Below are 16062 nucleotides of genomic sequence, written 5' to 3' on the forward strand. Positions count from 1 at the left end.
GGCTGAAATTCTCATAAGGATATTAAGATCCTTCGGTTGGGGGCAGCCGTGGGCGGGTTTTGAGCAGGAGTGGCCGCGATGGGGACGGACTGTAGGGGGCGGGAATACTGCAGGCAAGAAGAGCTGGTAATTTTGAGATGGAAATATTTTCTGCCTGACTTGAAAAAGGAGCGTATGCCTAGGGTCGACGTGGTTGCTTGGTGCATTCGGGGTTCTCCTGGGACCGATGCTGCGTTTCGAATGCAAACTCGATTGCCTGGCAATGCAGGGCGGGCAGAGGGGAAATGCAGCTCTAATGCCGAGATTTTTCGTAGTCGGCAAATCTAGGCTCCTCCGTTCCTCAGACCTGCAGATGCACCATCTCAGGCTTGGACCCAGACCGCAGCAAGCGGACATAATTCAGGGTGGCGGGGCCCATGCACCGTATCAACTACCCCCGACCCTCCGGGTCTGCAACACCTCGCGAGTGAAGTGGGGCGGAGCTTGTGCTGCGGCCCTAAGCGGTGAAGTAAACCCCGCCCACTGCCTCATGCCCCCCCTCCCCCTCCCCCCGCCCGTCGGCTCCGCTGATTGGGTCAAGGCCGTGGAAGGGCCGGGCGTCCTCAGGAGGCCAGGAGGGTCGGGCTGAGGCGGGCGTACTGATTGGTCCGCCTGGGATTAGGTCATCGCTAGCAGGTTCGAGTGGCCCTGACGCCGGCGGGGAGGCTGAGGCTACTGTGAGAGGGCGCTCGAGGCTGCTGGAGAGCTAACAAGCCAGGGAGGCGGGGAGGTGGCAGCCGCACTCGCTCGCCAGCTCGCTTGCTTCCCAGCGCCGCTGCAGGTCCGTCGCTGCGCTTCCCGCTCGCCTGCCGCTCCATAGTGTGCGGTAGCAGCCGGGTCCGGCTGGGTTCGGGAGTCGAGCGCGCAGGCGGACACCGCACAGAGGGCTAGCCAGAGCCACACCTGTGGAGCCGGCGGCCGTCGGGGGTTCCAGTCGAAGTCCCACCGCGTGCGAGCTCGGGGCTGTGGGCCGCCGGGGCCCCGGGGGAGGCGCGTCCCCCAGCTGGGCGCCTCGGGCACCATGGGGCTGCCTGCGCTGGAATTCAGCGACTGCTGCCTGGACAGCCCGCACTTCCGAGAGACGCTCAAGTCGCACGAAGCGGAGCTGGACAAGACTAACAAATTCATCAAGGAGCTCATCAAGGACGGGAAGTCCCTCATCAGTGCGCTGAAGAGTGAGTGCCCCTGAGCCCGGGGACAGAGCCTGGGGCGGTCGGGCGGCGCTCGGCGCTGGGTGTCCGTGCGCCCCGGCTACTGTCTCTCCCCGGGGCGCTGAGGGATGGGCTTAGATGCTTGTAATGAGGCGGGAAGGATACGTAAAATGGGCGAGCCAGCCACCATCCGATGAGGAAGGAGACCCGTCGCCGTGCCTTTTGCGTGCTGGGATGGCCCGGAGGTGTCAGCGCGAGTGGTGCCAGGGGCACCGCCGGTGGAGGTGCGAGGCACACAGGTGTTCCGGAAATGGGACTGGAGTGTCCGGGGCGCCGCTGCCTGTTGGGAAACCCCATCGCATTCACGACTCGGGTTCCCCTGGGGGAGAGTTTCTCACCCCTGGGTGCCCAGGCGAAGGAACGGAGCGTGCCCTGTCAGGGGGCGCTGCCTACCCTCGGGAAAAGGCGGCTGTGACTGCTTCGCTCCCTGCGCGCAGCTTCAGCTCGCTCAGGGCCGCCGGCTTTTCCGAATGGTACCGGAGAAAGGCTGGGTGGGTGGAATGGTTGATTAGCCCGGGATTCTTTGGAGTATTGGCAACCAATTACCCCCCAAATCTAGAATCAGGACCATGTACGTCTGCAGGTCCTGATTCCTGTGTTTAGCAGAAGGTGATAGGGGTGGGGCTACAGAATAGGAGCGTTCCTTTTACTCTAACCCGTGGGCGAGGGTTTAAAAATAGAACGAACATATCCTGACTCTTCCTCTCCCTTTCCTTTGCTCTTCTTTTTACCTTTCCTGCTATCCTTGAAAACTGAAAGGTCAGAGAAGGGATAGCTTTCATCCTCGATCAGAAAGAAGTTTAAGCTTGTTCTTCAGGATTGAGGAACCTTACTCCAACCATTTTTCCTTGTTTCCTTTTGCTAGGGGAGAAATGACATTTGCATTCTGTGTATGAATTTCCTTTGATTTTTGCGGAGCCAGAGAGTTTCTCCTTCAGGCCAAACAAGAGTGCCCTGGGGAGGAGCATCTTGAATTATGAGATCCTTTTTGGTGCCTTTTCAGTCCACCTATTTAAAAATAGTTCAGGCCATCTTTTAGCTTTGAGAATCAAGAATAATGTGAAGGCAAAGAGTGGAATTGTCTTTGACTTCACTTTTCCTGTCTCTGTGATGGGTTTCTTAATAGATGATACCTTTCAGCTAAGAAAGGTGGCGTTGGCAGATTATGGAATTGAGAAATTTCTTTCTTCTTTTTTTTTTTTTAACAGAGACAGAGAGTCAGAGAGAGAGAGGCAGGAATGGAGGACAGGCAGGAATGGAGAGAGATGAGAAGCATCAATTGTCAATTTTTCATTGTGACACCTTAGTTGTTCATTGATTGCTTTCTCATATGTGCCTTGACCATGGGCCTTCAGCAGACCAAGTAACCCTTTGCTCGAGCCAGCGATCTGGGGTCCAAGCTGGTGAGCTTTGCTCAAACCAGATGAGCCTGCGCTCAAACTGGCGACCTCGAGGTCTTGAACCTGGGTCCTCGGCATCCCAGTCCGACGCTCTATCCACTGCGCCACCACCTGGTCAGGCGGACCTGAGAATTTTCCCCAACCTTCTTTACAGGAGACTTAAAGAACTCTAGTGCCTGAGATATCATTTTGTGAGCCTGTTGTTTCTAAAAATGAAGAGGAAGAAAAATAGAATCCCAGGCCAGCAGGTGCCAATCTTTTGTGTGAAATAAACAGAATTGTGATTTGATGAGGTTCCACAGGGGGTAGAGACTGTGACCTGAAGCATGTAATTCTTTGTTAATGATCAGGGCCATGCTAGTTTCAGGGAATAATTGACCCCTGGTTTGGAACCTATTTATAGATTGGGCCCAGGAGTTTAGATTGAATCTCAGGTCTGCTTTAATTGGGCCCCTGCTTTACTCAGTGAACATTTCAACATTGGCTATTGCTCTGGGCATCAAGGATGTAGCAGTGAACATTCTGCCCCTGGGCCTGCAAGGCACAGCTTCATTTGAATTCTCACATGCTGTTATTTTTTTTTACAAATGAGAAAACAGGCTTGAGGGGAATCACTAGCCCAGAGCCACACTAGCAGCAGGCCCTAGTTTTGGACCCCCACATGGTCTGAGCTGGAGATGCAGTTCTTGCCCAGAATGGACCCCATGGACCAATCCTTCTGGACTTTGGACTTGCATTTTATATCTTGGCCTTGACTCTGAGGAGGGTGCATGGGTGTGACTGGTGATATATACTGTTCACAAAAAATAGGGGATATTTCAAAATGAACATGAAGGGATAAAATATTCCCTAATTTTGTGAGCAGTGTATTTGTCTGCTACAAATTTTGTTGTGTATATGGGGAAGAATTCTTTGGATAGGAAGAAACAATGCAGTGATAGGGTTAACCCCTTGAGTAGTGAGTTTTTTTCATGCTCACTGACCCCCAAAGAGTGAGGTTTTGTTTTTTTTTTTCCAAAAAATGAAATTAGCTCTATTTCCAGTTTTGTTATCTTAAAATCATGTTTGTTTAATAACCAATTTATGGAAACAAGAACATACATTTGCCTTTTTTTAATGTTGCCTTACACATTTTAAAAATCTAAATTGATCGTACTCTGGATGGTCAGGAGGCACAAGGATGTACATGAACGTTTGCACAACTCAAAAGGTTAAAAGTTATTGAAATTGTCTAATGGAATGGACCAGCCCTGTAGCTTGGAGAAAAGATGGGAAACTAAGTGTTCTAATCTCTGTATATCCAGCGCCGCTAATAACTGTTCGCTTCTTATACTAACTACTGCTTGAACAGGTCATGTGACCTCTTAAGATAAAGAGGGTGAAGTTGATAGATCATTGTTTCCCAAACTTCAGGCATTCTGTTTATCATTAGGTGCTTGCTACATTGTACATTCCTTTATTAGTATTTGTGTATTGTTTTTCTTTGGATGATACTACTACTGTAAATGTAAAGCTAGTGTTTATAAATTAAATTCAAAAATAAGTAACAGTGGTTTAAATGATTTATGGTCACTTTCAGCTGTAAGATTTTATGGCTTTGTTTTATAAGTAGTATTTACAAATCTTTAAGTTTAGGTTTTATTTGTTAATATGAGGCAATAAAACTAGCCCACAGGGATTGCCATAGATCTGCTAGATCATTGTTACCGCTACTTCTATTTTATGAGTGAGGACACTAAAGAACGGAGAGGTCAGTAATCTGCACAAGGCAACACAGTAATTAAGTAAACTTAAACCCAAGTTGTCTGATTCCAAAACTCGTGCACTTAATCCTGAAGCAAAACCATTTTCTAGATCAGGGGTCTCTTGAGTCCCTTGAGAATCTGATAAACACCATGGACTCCATAAAAATGAACCCTGTGTAGTCTTTCCCTGTGGAGTCCAAACTTTTGGTCTGGACACATAGAAGATAAACAATAAAATAATGTGGGATCTGCATTTAAAAAAATCCTGTTTTGGGAGAAAGTTCTCATTTGACGTGCAGTAGTGCCTCTGAAACTTTCAGTCACTTTTTCTGTGCTGATTTGTTCAGGCCTTTTCTGTGGGCACTTAATCGCCTAGGACCCTTTCTTTGACCTGATTAATCAGTGTCTTGGTGAAGAGGGTTCTGTTTGTTTGTTTTTTTCCTGTAGAGACAATAAAGGGTCAAGATGAGTTTCAGATTTATAGAATTAAGAGTTTTAGAATTTCCTGGGTTTGAATCTTGACCCCATCATGTACTGAGTGACCCTGGGCAAGTCACTAAGTCTGAGCTCCTATGTAAGATGGGAATAGCCACACTCACCTCCTAGAGTGGCTATGAGATCTAAATGAAACAGTATATATAAAGAAAATACGTTAGCTTGAGCCTGGTGCATAGCACTACTCAGTTAATGGTAGTTGTTATCGTCTTACATCATTCAGGGTTATCAAGACTTGGAGCGGCTCTGGCCGGTTGGCTCAGTGGTAGAGCGTCGGCCTGGCGTGCAGAGGTCCCGGGTTCGATTCTCGGCCAGGGCACACAGGAGAAGCGCCCATCTGCTTCTCCACCCCTACCCCTCTCCTTCCTCTCTGTCTCTCTCTTCCCCTCCGGGCTCTGGGGATGGCTCCTTGCCCCAGGCGCTGGAGTGGCTCTGGTCTCGGCAGAGCGACCGGGGCAGAGCATCGCCCCCTGGTGGGCGTGCCGGGTGGATCCCGGTCGGGCACATGCGGGAGTCTGTCTGTCTCTCCCCGTTTCTAGCTTCAGAAAAAAAAAAAAAAAGACTTGGAGCAAAAATTACTTAAGTGCAGAAGGGTATTTTTTGGTTGGGTGTAAGAAGTTAGACCCCTGCTCCCATTATACTAGTTGTTGGTAACTTATATAGTTGTGGATGTGTTAACTATTGGTGAGAAGAGTCCTGGTAATGTTTGTGTAGAGTCGTGGTTTTGCCAGTGGGAAAAAAAAGCAAAAAACATCGCTATTCCTAATAACATTCTGTCAACTTAAATTTTTAGTCTTCTTGCTAGATTAACTCCCTGCCTCAGTGGCTGGGCTGACTGCCTCCCTCTGCCTTGCAGGAAAAACTTGCAGAATACATTGGACTTTATGTCTGGCTGTTTGATGGAGTCAATGGCAAAACAAGCATGATTTCATAGAAATGAAAGTGAATCGGGGGGTTTGAGGGGTGGTGAGGGTTATCAGGAACTGTGTTTCTCTCCATCTTTACACTTGGTTTGTGAACTTTTTTTTTTTTTTTGCATTTTTCTGAAGCTGGAAACGGGGAGAGACAGTCAGACAGACTCCCGCATGCGCCCAACCGGGATCCACCCGGCACGCCCACCAGGGGGCCACGCTCTGCCCACCAGGGGGCGATGCTGTGCAGCGCCCGGGCCATCTTTGCTCCAGTGGAGCCTTGGCTGCGGGAGGGGAAGAGAGAGACAGAGAGGAAGGAGGGGGGTGGGTGGAGAAGCAGATGGGCGCTTCTCCTATGTGCCCTGGCCGGGAATCGAACCCGGGACCCCCGCACGCCAGGCCGACGCTCTACCGCTGAGCCAACCGGCCAGGGCCAGTTTATGAACTTTTTGCTGGGGATATGCCCCTTTAAATTTGACTTCTACTCTCTGAGACAGAGTTAGGTATCCTTATTCTGATAGTCTAAGGCTGGGGTCAGGAACCTTTTTGACTGAGAGAGACATGAATGCCACATATTTTAAAATGTAATTCCGTGAGAGCCATACAACGACCCATGTACATCACGCATTATCCAATAAAAATTTGGTGTTGTCCCGGAGGACAGCTGTGATTGGCTCCAGCCACCCACAACCATGAACATGAGCAGTAGGAAATGAATGGATTGTAATACATGAGAATGTTTTATATTTTTAACGTTATTATTATTTTTATTAAAGATTTGTCTGCGAGCCAGATGCAGCCATCAAAAGAGCCACATCTGGTTCACAAGCCATAGGTCCCTGACCCCTGGTCTAAGGTGATGCAGAAATGCAAATTTTAAAATGTCAACTTTATTGAGATATAATTCACTTTACCATACGGTTCAGCCATTTAAAATGTCCAGTTCAATGATTTTTAGTACATTCAGTGTTGTGTAGCCATCACCACAATCAATCTGAGAACATTTTTATCACTCTTAAAAGAAACTCTATTCCCGTTAGCAGTCATTTCCCATTTTTTCCCAATTCCACCTCCACAATCCCTGGTCAGCCATTAGTGTAATTTGTTTCTATAGATTGGCCCATTCTGGACATCAGAAGTGCGTTTTAAGTTGTTTTCTCTTAGATGGCACAGAGTTCCTGATTGGAATTCTGTAAGATGCACTCTTTCCTTCAGGGGAATTTAAGTAGAGATGAGGTCACAAAGACTGAACCGTGTTCCAGGGCCCAGACACACCCACCTGTATCTTTGTGTTTCCAACCCATGAGAGAGAAATGGCTTCATTCTAGTTCATGATACTTCAATGGATGCAAAAGAGATTACCAAAACAAGACTAAGAATCTAGCACCTTCTGTCTGGGCTTTTAGTCAAGTTGGGGCAGGGTATGTAGTGAATGTATTTATATTTCTCTAGTTGAGCCCATAGGATTCATAAGATGTTTTGGAGGTGACACACCTTTTTCATTGCATTCTTGGAAGTTAATAATTCTGAGATCTCTGACCTACATCACATCCCCGAGGCATCCACAATGAATTTAACAGAAAATAGTCTAATAAGAATGCCAGCAACCCTTGTTTATTGAGTACTTATCGAGTGCCTAGCTCAACACTAAGTGCACACATTGTCTCATTAGTCCTGTTACCATCCTGTGAGATGAATGCTCTTATTTTTCTGCATTTTATGGCTGGGGTAAGTTGTCTAAAGTCACATACTCGGGAAGTGGTACAACCAGGTTTTGAACCTGGCAGTGGACTACAGGGCCTTCTCTTGAACATGCCTCTTTGGTGCTTCAGTAAACACGTGGGAAGTAAAGATGCATATTCTTTTTTTTTTTTTTTTTTTTTTTTCATTTTTCTGAAGCTGGAAACAGGGAGAGACAGTCAGACAGACTCCCGCATGCGCCCGACCGGGATCCACCCGGCACGCCCACCAGGGGCGACGCTCTGCCCACCAGGGGGCGATGCTCTGCCCATCCTGGGCGTCGCCATGCTGCGACCAGAGCCACTCTAGCGCCTGAGGCAGAGGCCACAGAGCCATCCCCAGTGCCCGGGCCATCTTTGCTCCAATGGAGCCTTGGCTGCGGGAGGGGAAGAGAGAGACAGAGAGGAAAGCGCGGCAGAGGGGTGGAGAAGCAAATGGGCGCTTCTCCTGTGTGCCCTGGCCGGGAATCGAACCCGGGTCCTCCGCACGCTAGGCCGACGCTCTACCGCTGAGCCAACCGGCCAGGGCAAGATGCATATTCTTTATATAATAGACCTAGACCTTAGAAAGGAGAACCATGCAGATGGCGCTATATTAAGTGAGAATACTGCCCCACAGCAGTTGATTTTTTTTTTTTTCACAGCAGTTGATTTTTAGACTCTGTGAATCCTGAGTAGCAAAGAATAGCTGATACTTTGTATTGTGCTTGTAGTTTTTTGTTTCGCCATCACAGGATTAAAGAACCATTGAAGGTTGGAGAGGCAAATGAGGGTTTCCGACTATCTCTTGGCTTTGTAAAACAATAGAGTTTCTCTTTTATAGTATTAATTTTTTTAATTAAAAATTTTATTGTGATATAATTGACATATTAGTTTCAGGTGTGCAACATAATGATTTGATATTTGTATATGTTGTGAGGTGATCACCATGGTAAGTCTAGTTAAGTCTGTTACCATAGTTGCAAATTTATTTACTGCTGATGAGACTTTGAAATTTACTCTCTTACCAACTTTCAAATATTCACTGCAGTATTATTAACTGTAGTCACCACGCTGTACATTATATCCCCATGACTTATTTTACAATGACTGAAAGTGATTATTTTTTTAAGCGAGACAGAGACAGACAGGAAGGGAGAGAGATAAGAAGCATCAACTCGTAGTTGTGGCACTTTAGTTGTTCGTTGATTACTTCTCATAGGTGCCTTCAGCTGAGCCAGTGACCCCTTGCTCAAACCAACGACGATGGATGGAATCATGTCGATGATCCAAGCTCAAGCTGTTGACCTTGTGCTCAAGCTGTTGAGCCTGTGCTCAAGCTGGATGAGCCTCTGCTCAAGCCAGCAACCTTGGGGTTTGGAACTTGGGACCTCAGCTCTATCCACTGTGCCACCACCAGTGTGGCTGAAATGATTATATTTTAACTGGGTAAAAAGGTATTGAATAGGGAGGCCAAAAGCCTGTTGTTCTTGGGTCTGATTTGCTAAGATCAGTGGTTCATCTTTGTTCGTTAAAACAGGAGTAAAAAAATTGACATCAAGAGTTGAATGCTTTAAACATGTCATCTGTTTGTACTTTTTAAGGACTTGGCCTGACCTCTGGTGGTGCAGTGGATAAAATGTTGACCTGGAATGCTGAGGTCGCTGGTTTGAAACCCTGGGCTTGCCTGGTCAGGGCACATACACGAAGCAACTACTATGAGTTGATGCTTCCTGCTTCTCTCCCCTTCTTCTCTTCCTGGCTCTCCCTCTCTCTGTCTCCTCTCTCTAAAAATCAGTCAATAAATAAAAAGAATTTTGATACAGGCTTTTTGTAATAGTGAGATGAACCCTTCTTGAATGGTGTACTCTCAAAGGATGTTCAGTGCTAACCTGCTTTGTTTAGGAGTAATTATATTACTCACAAAGTCCTAATGGAACAAATAGGTGTGGAGTTAAATAGCAAAACATTTCCCCCAGTTCCTTTGCTTTGTTTTGCTTTAAACACCTTGCAAATAAATGGGAAAAAATGGAGGATTTCCTAATTATTTGTAAATGGTATTAGTTTGCAATACTGACATTTGGAATATTACTCATACAAATATAAACAAGAGCAAATTTAATCCAAACACATAATTTTTATATAATATTGGCATTAAAAAAATGTTTCCACTTCATTCTGCTCTTGACTGGCTTGAATAAATTGTATCTAATCTGTAGTTCTCAATCCACTGACTGAGACTTCAGTTCCCCTCCTTCTCCTTTTTAAAAATAACTAATAGACTTTATTTTTAGAGCAGTTTTAGGCTTCCTGAACAATTGAGTGGAAAGTATAGAGAGTTCCTATATAGCCCCTCACACCTGTTTCTTCCTATTATTAACATCTTGAAGTAGTGAGGTACATTTATTACAATGATGACATAGTGTCATGAACTGAAGTCCATAGATAACATTAGGATTCACTCTTCATGTTGTATACCAGGGGTCCCCAAACTACGGCCCGTGGGCCACATGCGGCCCCCTGAGGCCATTTATCCGGCCCCCGCCGCACTTCCGGAAAGGGCACCTCTTTCATTGGTGGTCAGTGAGAGGAGCATAGTTCCCATTGAAATACTATACTGGTCAGTTTGTTGATTTAAATTTACTTGTTCTTTATTTTAAATATTGTATTTGTTCCCGTTTTGTTTTTTTACTTTAAAATAAGATCTGTGCAGTGTGCATAGGGATTTGTTCATAGTTTTTTTTATAGTCTGGCCCTCCAATGGTCTGAGGGACAGTGAACTGGCCCCCTGTGTAAAAAGTTTGGGGACCCCTGTTGTATACTCTGTGGTTTAGGACAAGTGTGTAATAACATGTATTGGTCATCACAATATCATACAGAATAGTCTCACTGCCCTGAAACCCCCTGTTCTTCACTTACTCATCTGTGCCCCATCCTTGGCAACTGTTCATCTTTTTACTGTTGCCCTAGTTTTACCTCTTCCAGAATGCCCTGTAGTTGGGATCATGCAGTATGTAGCCTTTTCAGGTTGGCTTATTTCATTTAGCAGTATGCACCTAAGGTTCCTCCATGTTAGTTAGCCTGTTTCTTTTATCACTGACCACTTTTCCATTGTGTGTATATACCACATGAGTGCATCCATTCATCTATTGGAGGACATTTTGATTGCTTCCAAGTTTTAGCAATTATGAATAAATAAATATTTCTCTGCAGGTTCATGTGTGGACATGAGTGTTCAACTCATTTGGGTAAATACCATGGAGCATAATTGCTGGATCATGTTGTAAGATTATGTCTACTTTTGTAAGAAACTGCCAAACTGTCTTCCAAAGTGGCTGTGCCACTTTACATTCTCATCAACGAGTGTGAGTTCTTATTGCGCATCCTCAGCCGCATTTGATGGTGTCTGTATTTTAGATTCAGCCATTCTAATAGGCATGTGGTGGTACCTTTTTGTTTTTTAAATCTGTAATTTCCTGATAACAGGACATTGAGCATCTTTTTATATGCTTATTTGCCATTCATATATCATCATTGTAGAGGTGCCTGTTCAGACTTTTTGCCTGTTTTTTAAATTTTTTATTTATTTTATTTTTCATTTATATTTTTGTGACAGAGACAGAGACAGAGAGCGGGACAGATAGGGACAGCCAGACAGGAAGGGAGAGATGAGAATCATCAATTCTTCATTGCGGCACCTTAGTTGTTCATTGATTACTTTCACATATGTGCCTTGACGGGGGGGGGGGGGGGGCTACAACAGACCGAGTGACCCCTTGCTCAAGTCAGCAACGTTGGGCTCAAGCTGGTGAGCCTTGTTCAAACCAGATGAGCCCATGTTCAAGCCGGTGATCTCGGGGTTTTGAACCTGGGTCCTCTGCATCCCAGTCTGACGCTCTACCACTGCACCACCGCTTGGTCAGGCTTTTTGCCCATTTTTTTAATTGGGTGGTTTGAGTTTTTTTATTGCTAAGTATGGTTGTTGTTTTTTTAAACCTGTGGTAAAAATAAGCCTGACCAGGCGGTGGCGCAGTGGTAGAGCATCGGACTGGGATGCGGAGGAACCAGGTTCGAGACCCCGAGGTCGCTGGCTTGAGCACGGGCTCATCTGGTTTGAGCAAAAGCCCACCAGTTTGAACCAAGGTAGCTGGCTTCAGCAAGGGGTTACTCGGTCTGCTGCAGCCCCACAATCAAGGCACATATGAGAAAGCAATCAATGAACAACTAAGGTGTGGCAACGCGCAATGAAAACCTGTGGTAAAATATACATAACACAAAATTCACCATTTAACCTATTTTTAAGTGTAAAATTCAGTAGCATTGAGTGTATCTAAGTGTTGTGTGATCATTAATACTATCTGTTTGGAGAACTTTTTCATCATCCTAAACTGAAACTCTATACCCGTTAAACAATAATTCCCCATCATTTGCTCCCCATACTACCTGGTATATATCTATTCTGCTTTCTCCATGAATTTGACAAAGTACCTCATATTAATGGAATAATCCAGTATTTGTCCTTCTGTGTCTGGTTTATTTCACTTAGCCTAATGTTTTCAAGGTTCATATATGTTGTAGCCTATATCAGAATTTCATTCCTTTTATGGTTGATTATCTTGTTGACTTTTAATTACCAACAACTATCATTGAGAAAGACTATTCTTTCTCCTGTACATTTATAAAATGGTATTTTTTTCCCTCTCCATCTCTTTCCCCCCGTTCAGAATGATTACTAACACTCTGAGTTGACATACTGATTTATCATGGGGTGTCTCTCAAGAACATTCTGTTTATGGTTATTCCTTTCAAAGTAGTCATTTGTTTCAGCTCACCATAATTTCAGGGGGTTATTTTTTTTAAAAAGCTTTATTGAATTATTTTTTATCAGTTTTAAGTGTACAATTCAGTGGTTTTACAGAGTTCTGCAATTATTACCCTAATCCAGTTTTAGAACATTTGTATCACCCCAAAAAAGGCACTCTCCATTCTCACCTCAAACCTCAGACAACTGCTAATTTATTATTTTCTTTTTTGAAATATGAAACAACAGGGATTTATTATTCTTGGTTTTACAGGTCAGAAATCCAGGTGTGAAGGGACTGAGTTCTCTGCTCTGGCTCTCAAGAAGCTGATTCATGGTGTCATCTTTTATCTGGAGGCTCTGAGGGAGAATCTTCTATCCAACTCATTTTGGTGGTCCACAGGATTCATTTCCTTGTGGTTCGTCTGAGGTCCCTGCTCTCTTGCTGGCTGTCAGCAGGGGTCATTCTTGTTCTTAAGAGATAGCCACATTCCTTCTTATGTGGCCCTTCTATCTTCAAAGCCAGCAGGAGCCCTCTGAGTCCTTCTGAATGCTCACTTGAGTGTCTGATTTCCTCTTTTGCCATGGGCCAGGGAAAACTCCCCCATTTTAAAGGGCTCCTGTGATTAGGCCTACCTGGATAACTGCCTTTTTGAAGAACTGAGTCAATTGATGAATCCCTTCTGCTGTATGATGTAACAGAACCATAGGAGTGATAGCTCATCATTTTCACAGGCTCCCCAACAGCACGTTCTGACAATACTGTCACTTTTTTGTTCCTTGGACAGGGCAAACTCTTTCTTACCCCAGGGAATTTGCACTTGCTCTTCCCTCTACTTGGGAGACTCAGCTCTAGGCCTTTCTTTGCACAGTTGTCTGCTTCTCCTCCTTTCATTCTCCATCAAAGGTGTCCTTGGATGGGCCTTCCAGGATTGCCGGGCTGAATTCTGGTCCCAGCCTGCTGGTCAGTTAGTTGTTAACCATATCCTCCAGTTGTGTTTTCTTCAGGCATCTATTTGACAGCTCAGGTTATTTTGCTGACTTATATATTGGCTTACTTTTGCCTGCCTTACCTAGCTTAATGTAAAACCCTAGAAAGCCTTTTTCTGAGTGTTTTGCCTCCCACAGCCTCCTCAGGCCTGGCAGAGCCCCTGGCAGTTGGTTGGTGCTCATTAAATAATGTTTGAATAAAAGAATGAAGGAATGGGACAGTGGATTGAGCCTAGCCTCAGGGAATTCTTGTAGGGAATACTTCAAAGAGTGAGGCAGTCTAAATATCTCTATAGGTTTGTCATTTTGAAAATTTAAACTAAACGGAATCATTCTATGGTCTTTTGCATCTGGATTCTTTCACTTAGGATAGCATAGTATTTTTAGATTCATCCATGTTATAGCATGTATCAATGGTTTGTTTCTTTTATTGCTGAAGAGTATTCCATTTTGTAAATCCTGCTTTGGCCATTCACCAGCTGATGGACATTTGGGTGTTTCTAGTTTTTTGCTCTTATACATAATGTTATAGTGAATATTTACATGCATGTCTTTGTGTGGACATATATATATTTTTTCTTATTTCTTACTCTGAGTGGAATTGCTAGGTTGTATATAGTTAATGTATGTCTACTTAAAATAAAAACAACGAAAAAACAGCCAGACTGCTGGTGGCACAGTGGATAGAGTGTTGACCTGGGACACTGTTGTCCCAGTTTTGAAAATCCGAGGTCATCGGTTTGAGCATTGGCTTGCTGGCTTGAGCACAGGCTCGCCAGCTTGAGCAAGGGGTCACCAATTTGAGTGTGGGATCACTGATATGATCCTATGGTCGCTGGCTTGAGCTCACTGTGCTGGCTTGAGCAAGGGGTCAATAGCTTGGCTGGAGCCCCCAGGTCAAGGCACGTTTGAGAAGCAATCAGTGAACAAGTATGGTGCTGCAACAAAAAGTTGATGTTTCTCTCCTTTCTCTCTCTCTCTCTCTCAAAAAAAAAAAAAAAAAAAAAAAAAAAAAGAGAGAGAGAGAAAATAAAAATAAAAACCTGTCAAACAGTTTTGTGCAGTAGAAGCATCATTTTAAATTCCCACCAGCAATGTGCTAGGGTTCCAATTTCTTCCCATCATCTTCCCCACTTACTCTTGTCTCTTCTTTTGATTGCAGCCATTCTAGTGAATGTGAAGTGGTTTTAATTTGCATTTTCCAGATGACTAATAATGTTGAGCATCTTTTTATGGGTTTATTGGCTATTGGTGCATTTTCTTTGCTGAAATGTTTATTCAGATCTTTTTGTTGGGCAGAATTTTATATCTTGGATTTTTCCCACTTTGTTTCATAAAACTTTTGATGTCTAAGTGAACCACATTCAGTATATTCTGTTTGCCCTCATTTGGGGACATTTTGCTTCCAGATGCTTTAACCTCGCATGTAACTGGTTAGTTTCAGGATCCTGGCTTAGGAAGGTGTTACATAGGAAGCTGAGGTTCCGATTTCTGCTCTGGTTAGGCCAGTCAGCATCCTTCTGGGCAGAGGCCCCAGGCTGGCAGTCCGAATTTTGGCCAATGTAAGCTAATGATCACAAACCCCATGAATTGACAAAATGAGAATGGGTCAGGGAGGAACTGTTACCACCACTGAGCAATTGGGGAATGCAGCTCATGAAGGTGACTTTGTTATCCTGGGAAGGCCATTGCATTTTTAAAAGTTAGTCAAGGGGGAGGAATGCCCATATAAAGCCATAGGTCAAAGTGGTTTTTCTAGATTTAAATTTCTGACTGACCCTAGTTTTAAATTTATAATCTAGTATGTTACAAATGATGTATTTCTTGCCATCAAAGTAAGGCTTTCATAAACAAATATGGAGTCCAGCTCTGCTCTGACCATGTCCTCTAAGCCCTAGACTAGAGGAAGGGCTTCTAGGGCAGCAGTACCCAGTGCAGAAGTACAAGGAGGGAGAGTGCATGGGGTGTTTGAGGACCAGTAAGGGTCCAGTGTGGTTGGAGGACAGGGATGGCAAATGAACAGGGAAGAAGTTCGGGAGGAGGTTATGGGGGTCTTGAGCCCCAGAAAGGACTCCGGGTTTCATTCTAGGTGTGATGGGCAGCCATGGGAGGTGGTAGTGACATGGTCCTACTTGTGTTTTTAGGAGATGTTGGGGCTGCTGTGTGGGGAAGAGGTGTAGTGGGGCAAGGATGGAGGCGAGGAGACCAGTTAGGAGGCTGTTCTAATAGGTCAAGTAAGAGACAATGACACCTTGGGCTAGAGTGGCAGCATTGGAGATGGTGTTCAGATTCTGGGTATTTTTGGAAGTAGAGCCCACAGGATTTGCTGTTTGACTAGATTTGGGCTATGAGGGAAAAAAAATCAAGAATGATTCAAGTGTTTTTGGCTGGAGCAATTATGTGAATGATTTTGCTATTTTCTGAAATAAAGAAGACTTGGGGAGAATTAGATTTTGGGTGGAAATTAACACTGCGCATCCAAGAGAGGAAGTGTACAAAGTAAAGCTTCTTTCCTAAGTTAAGCACTGTCAACAGTTTGGTATGTTTTACTCCTTGTCTTTGTGCATATTTGTTTTTTCTTAAATGGGACTATACTAAATGAATTATTCTGTGTTTCATTTTTCTAATTAATGCTATGTTTTAGAGATCTTTCTTGTCAGTATATGTACATAGTGCATTCTTTTTAATGACTACAGAGTTCTATCATATGGAAATATATACCCAGCCACCTATTGAAGGATGTTTGGATTGT

General features: G+C 44.5%; 1 protein-coding gene across 1 annotated transcript in view; it reads left to right on the forward strand.

The window, feature by feature from the left end:
- The first annotated feature begins 704 nt into the window (after positions 1 to 704).
- Positions 705 to 16062, forward strand: part of ARHGAP26 (Rho GTPase activating protein 26) — a 462432-nt gene continuing 447074 nt past the window's right edge. Inside the window, 1 exon segment of the mRNA XM_066344335.1 lies at positions 705 to 1214. Within this exon segment, the coding sequence (XP_066200432.1) occupies positions 1061 to 1214 (154 nt within the window). The 5' untranslated portion in view covers positions 705 to 1060.

This window comes from Saccopteryx leptura, chromosome 6, assembly GCF_036850995.1.
Source record: "Saccopteryx leptura isolate mSacLep1 chromosome 6, mSacLep1_pri_phased_curated, whole genome shotgun sequence".
Lineage (NCBI taxonomy): Eukaryota > Metazoa > Chordata > Mammalia > Chiroptera > Emballonuridae > Saccopteryx > Saccopteryx leptura.